The sequence below is a fragment of the Penaeus vannamei genome, chromosome 25 (assembly GCF_042767895.1).
Source record: "Penaeus vannamei isolate JL-2024 chromosome 25, ASM4276789v1, whole genome shotgun sequence".
NCBI classification, from domain to species: domain Eukaryota; kingdom Metazoa; phylum Arthropoda; class Malacostraca; order Decapoda; family Penaeidae; genus Penaeus; species Penaeus vannamei.
The window spans coordinates 3,180,056-3,183,672 of record NC_091573.1 but is presented as its reverse complement, the minus strand read 5'-3'; the positions used below and the strand labels follow the sequence as shown (position 1 = coordinate 3,183,672).

General features: G+C 45.6%; 1 protein-coding gene across 1 annotated transcript; it reads left to right on the top strand.

Annotated features, from left to right (window-relative positions):
* The first annotated feature begins 1,854 nt into the window (after positions 1–1,854).
* Positions 1,855–3,041, top strand: LOC113827265 (uncharacterized). Its single transcript, XM_070138808.1, has 2 exons — positions 1,855–1,903; positions 2,214–3,041. Exon 2 carries the CDS (start codon positions 2,219–2,221, stop codon positions 2,804–2,806), a length of 588 nt encoding a protein of 195 aa, XP_069994909.1. The 5' UTR covers positions 1,855–1,903; positions 2,214–2,218; the 3' UTR covers positions 2,807–3,041.
* The last annotated feature ends 576 nt before the right edge of the window (positions 3,042–3,617 follow it).

Genomic DNA, 3,617 nt, shown 5'->3' with positions numbered 1-3,617 from the left:
TCTCCTTCTCTCCCCTTTCAAATTTCTAAACACTAATCAACATTTTCCTCATTTCTAACACTGGCCGCAATGGGTCATAAAAAAGAAAGAAAGAAAAAAAAGAAAGAAAAATAAAAACAAAAAAGAAAGAATGAAACTTCACTCCGACTTTCTCTCCCCTTTTCGAATTTCTCAATACTAATCATCAACATTTTCTTCATTTCTAACACTGGCCGCAATAAGTCATAAAAAAAAAGAAAGAAAGAAAAATAACAACAAAAAAGAAAGAATGAAACTTAACTTAAAATGGCCCTCGAAATAGGTCATAAAAAAGAAAGAAAAATAACAAAATAAAGGAAGAATGAAACAACTCAAAATGGCCCTCGAAATAGGTCATAAAAAAGAAAGAAAGAAAAGAAAGAAAGAAAAATAACAAAAAAGAAAGAATGAAACAACTCAAAATGGCTCTCGAAATAGGCCATAAAAAAAGAAAGAAAGAAAAATAACAACAAAAAAAGAAAGAATGAATGAAACTCAACTCAAAATGGCCCTTCAAGAAAAAGAAGAACAAGGCACATCTCCGTAGAAAACTAACGACAAAGGCAATACCCGACAACCGAACACCGATTCTATTCACATCCAGTTTAATCCAAGAAGATAAACATGTCTCATACGTGTAAAGCGGCGTTCTCAGCCTTTACAAGCCTCGTATGATGTCCCGGCAGCATAACAGACACTGAGGGTCTGCCTTTAAGCCTTTAGTTAAGCATGGCAGGTATGACGAGATCACTTTAATTAAGCATGACAGGTATGACGAGATCACTTTAATTAAGCATGGCAGGTATGACGAGATCACTCTAATTAAGCATGGCAGGTATGACGAGATCACTTTAATTAAGCATGACAGGTATGACGAGATCACTCTCACGCCGAAGTAGAGGACACCACTTGTCATGAGAGGAAGATCAAATATTTAATTTCCGATAGCCTTTCCAGGTGTCTCAAGCCTTTTCGAGGTGAGAATCGTCGTTAAATACGTCTCTCATAGTGCTACAACTACTACTAATTCTACTATTACTACCATTACTACTACTACTATTACCACCATTACTATTACTACTTCTACTGCTATTACTACCATTACTACTACTACTATTACTACCATTACTACTACTATTACTACCATTACTACTACTACTATTACTACCATTACTCCTACTACTATTACTACCATTACTACTACTGCTATTACTACCATTACTACTTCTATTACCATTACTACTACTACTATTACTACCATTACTACTACTATTACTACCATTACTACTACTACTATTACTACCATTACTCCTACTACTATTACTACCATTACTACTACTGCTATTACTACCATTACTACTTCTATTACCATTACTACTACTACTATTACTACCACTCCTCCTACTACTACTACTGCTGCTACCAATACTACTAGGATGGGTATTGCTACCAATAGCAACCGTAGGAGTGTGTAGTAGCTGTAATTACGAAAAAGGAAATGTATTACTATTCATAATAAAATAACAGTCGCTAATCATGACGATAACCCTTATCGGTGGACAAGCACGCGCTCGCTGCCAAGGCCTATATAAGTACTTATATAGACCTTGCTCGCTGCCCCCTTGACCGAGTCCTACTGGAAGGACGCGCGCGCCTCCTCTCCTACAGGAAGAGGAGTAAGGTCATGGGCGAGGAAAGGTGGGCGGAGCTGAGGGCGGGCGTGCGGCATGCGACCTTGTGCATGACCCGTACGACCGCCCACTCTTCCCCGAGCCACGCCCCCTTCGCCGACGCCCGCATATAAGGAGGCGAGGCTGCCCCTCCGCATCACAGCTTCCCCGACCCAGGCCTCCGCCCGAACCGCAGGACTGACTTCAGAGTGCAAGTGAGTGGGCGGGGCTGAGGATTTCAGCTTCTTTTCGTGTTTAAACAAGTACTGCTTAAGCCTCAAATACTCCGAAGTAAAAGTAATTTATGTAAAAACTCATCATCTGGAAGAATATAAAGTGACCGTGCTTTTATAATGGCATTCAAATCACTCATTTTTTTTTCATGGCAGATTTGCTTTAATCATATTCTGGTCGTTGAAAAGTTTGACGAAACAAACGAATGGCATTGGTGTCTAATTCTCCAAAATCACTTATCAGCTGACTTCTTCGACGTGACTAACCCCCCCCCCCCATCTCCCCCCGCAGGCGCGATGCAGCTGAAGCGATGGCTCTCCGTGGCCCTGGCGGCCGGCCTCCTGCACGCGGCCTCCCCGATCCTCGTGCTCTCCTCCTCGGCGGCCGCGGCCACCACCACGGCCCTCACCCTCGGCGTGGGCGTCGCCAACCCGGCGCTGGCGCTTTTCGGGGGCGCCGCCGTCCTGCTGGGCGCCGCGGGCCTGGTCGCGGCCAAGGCTAAGGCCGCCTCCCGCCGTGGCAGGAGGGCCGCCCCCGCCCCCGCTCACGACGCCTACGCCCAAAACGCCCTCCACGTCCTCTTCGCCGCCGCCGGATCGCTCGACCAGCGCTCCAACTGCGGCCTCCGCCTCGTCTGCGAGCTCTCGGCCACGCCCGAGGCCCAGCTGGCCGCCGACGAGGCGCTCATCATGGCCCTGTTCGGGAGCCCCGCCCTCGCCGCCCACGACCGCGTCTCCGGCCCCGCCTCGCCCTTCCAGCTGGCCGCCTTCCTCGGCCGAGCCTCCGAGTCCGCCTCCGCCTGCGCCCGCACCTACGCCAAGTGCCCCTACGACGCCGCCCGCACCATGGACGTCCTCCGCCGGAACGCCCTCAGCCACCTCTAGCGCCCGTCGCCCGGGCCTTCGCGCCCACCCAAATTTCATTTTTCTCTAAGAAAAAATCATAAAATACAAACTTCCATAACAGTCCCGAAAACCACAAAAAGTCACGTGATGCGAGATTTCAGGAAACGTTTTAGTTTCCTGTTTTCTCCGCCGAGGGAGGAAAGGCCTCGCGCGCCATTCTATTTTTTTACTTGCGAAATAAACTTTGACATGAAACATTGCTCTTCACTTCTCTACCCACCAACACAGACCCTCCAAACCGCCATAACCATTAAAGTCAACACTAAAATCCTATCTACAAATCTACCACCTGACAAGTTAAAGATATTTCGATCATTACTACAGAGTGAGCATTTATCAATCTATTCAAAAGGACGATAAAATGTAACAAACTCGCCAACGACTACGAAGCTCCCAGTTTAATCCCACAAGGTATTTACCGCTAATGACCTCAGGTGTTAATGAGATAATTTGAAGTAATTAACCATTCCCTCGTCAGGACCTCAGCGTCCACGGGTACCTTTCGCTTCAGACTTGTCAATGGAAAATTAAATTCTAACCATGAAAGTTCGAGAAAATCACAAAAAGAAAGAAAGAAAGAAATCTGCGAGTAGAAGCTAACCATAAAATTACGAGAAAATCACAAAAAGAAAGAAAGAAAAAAAAATGCGATTAGAAGCCACCGGAAAACTTTTTAATTTTCTATTTCTTAGCTAGTTGGAGAAGAAAAGTCCTCAAGGCACACATAATTTTCATTTCTCGCGGAATAAAATACGAAATCCATTTTGTCTAAACCATCCATGAACCCATA

Excerpts from the sequence above, each read along its gene's own strand:
- LOC113827265 (XM_070138808.1), top strand. The coding sequence starts at position 2,219 with ATGCAGCTGAAGCGATGGCTCTCCGTGGCCCTGGCGGCCGGCCTCCTG.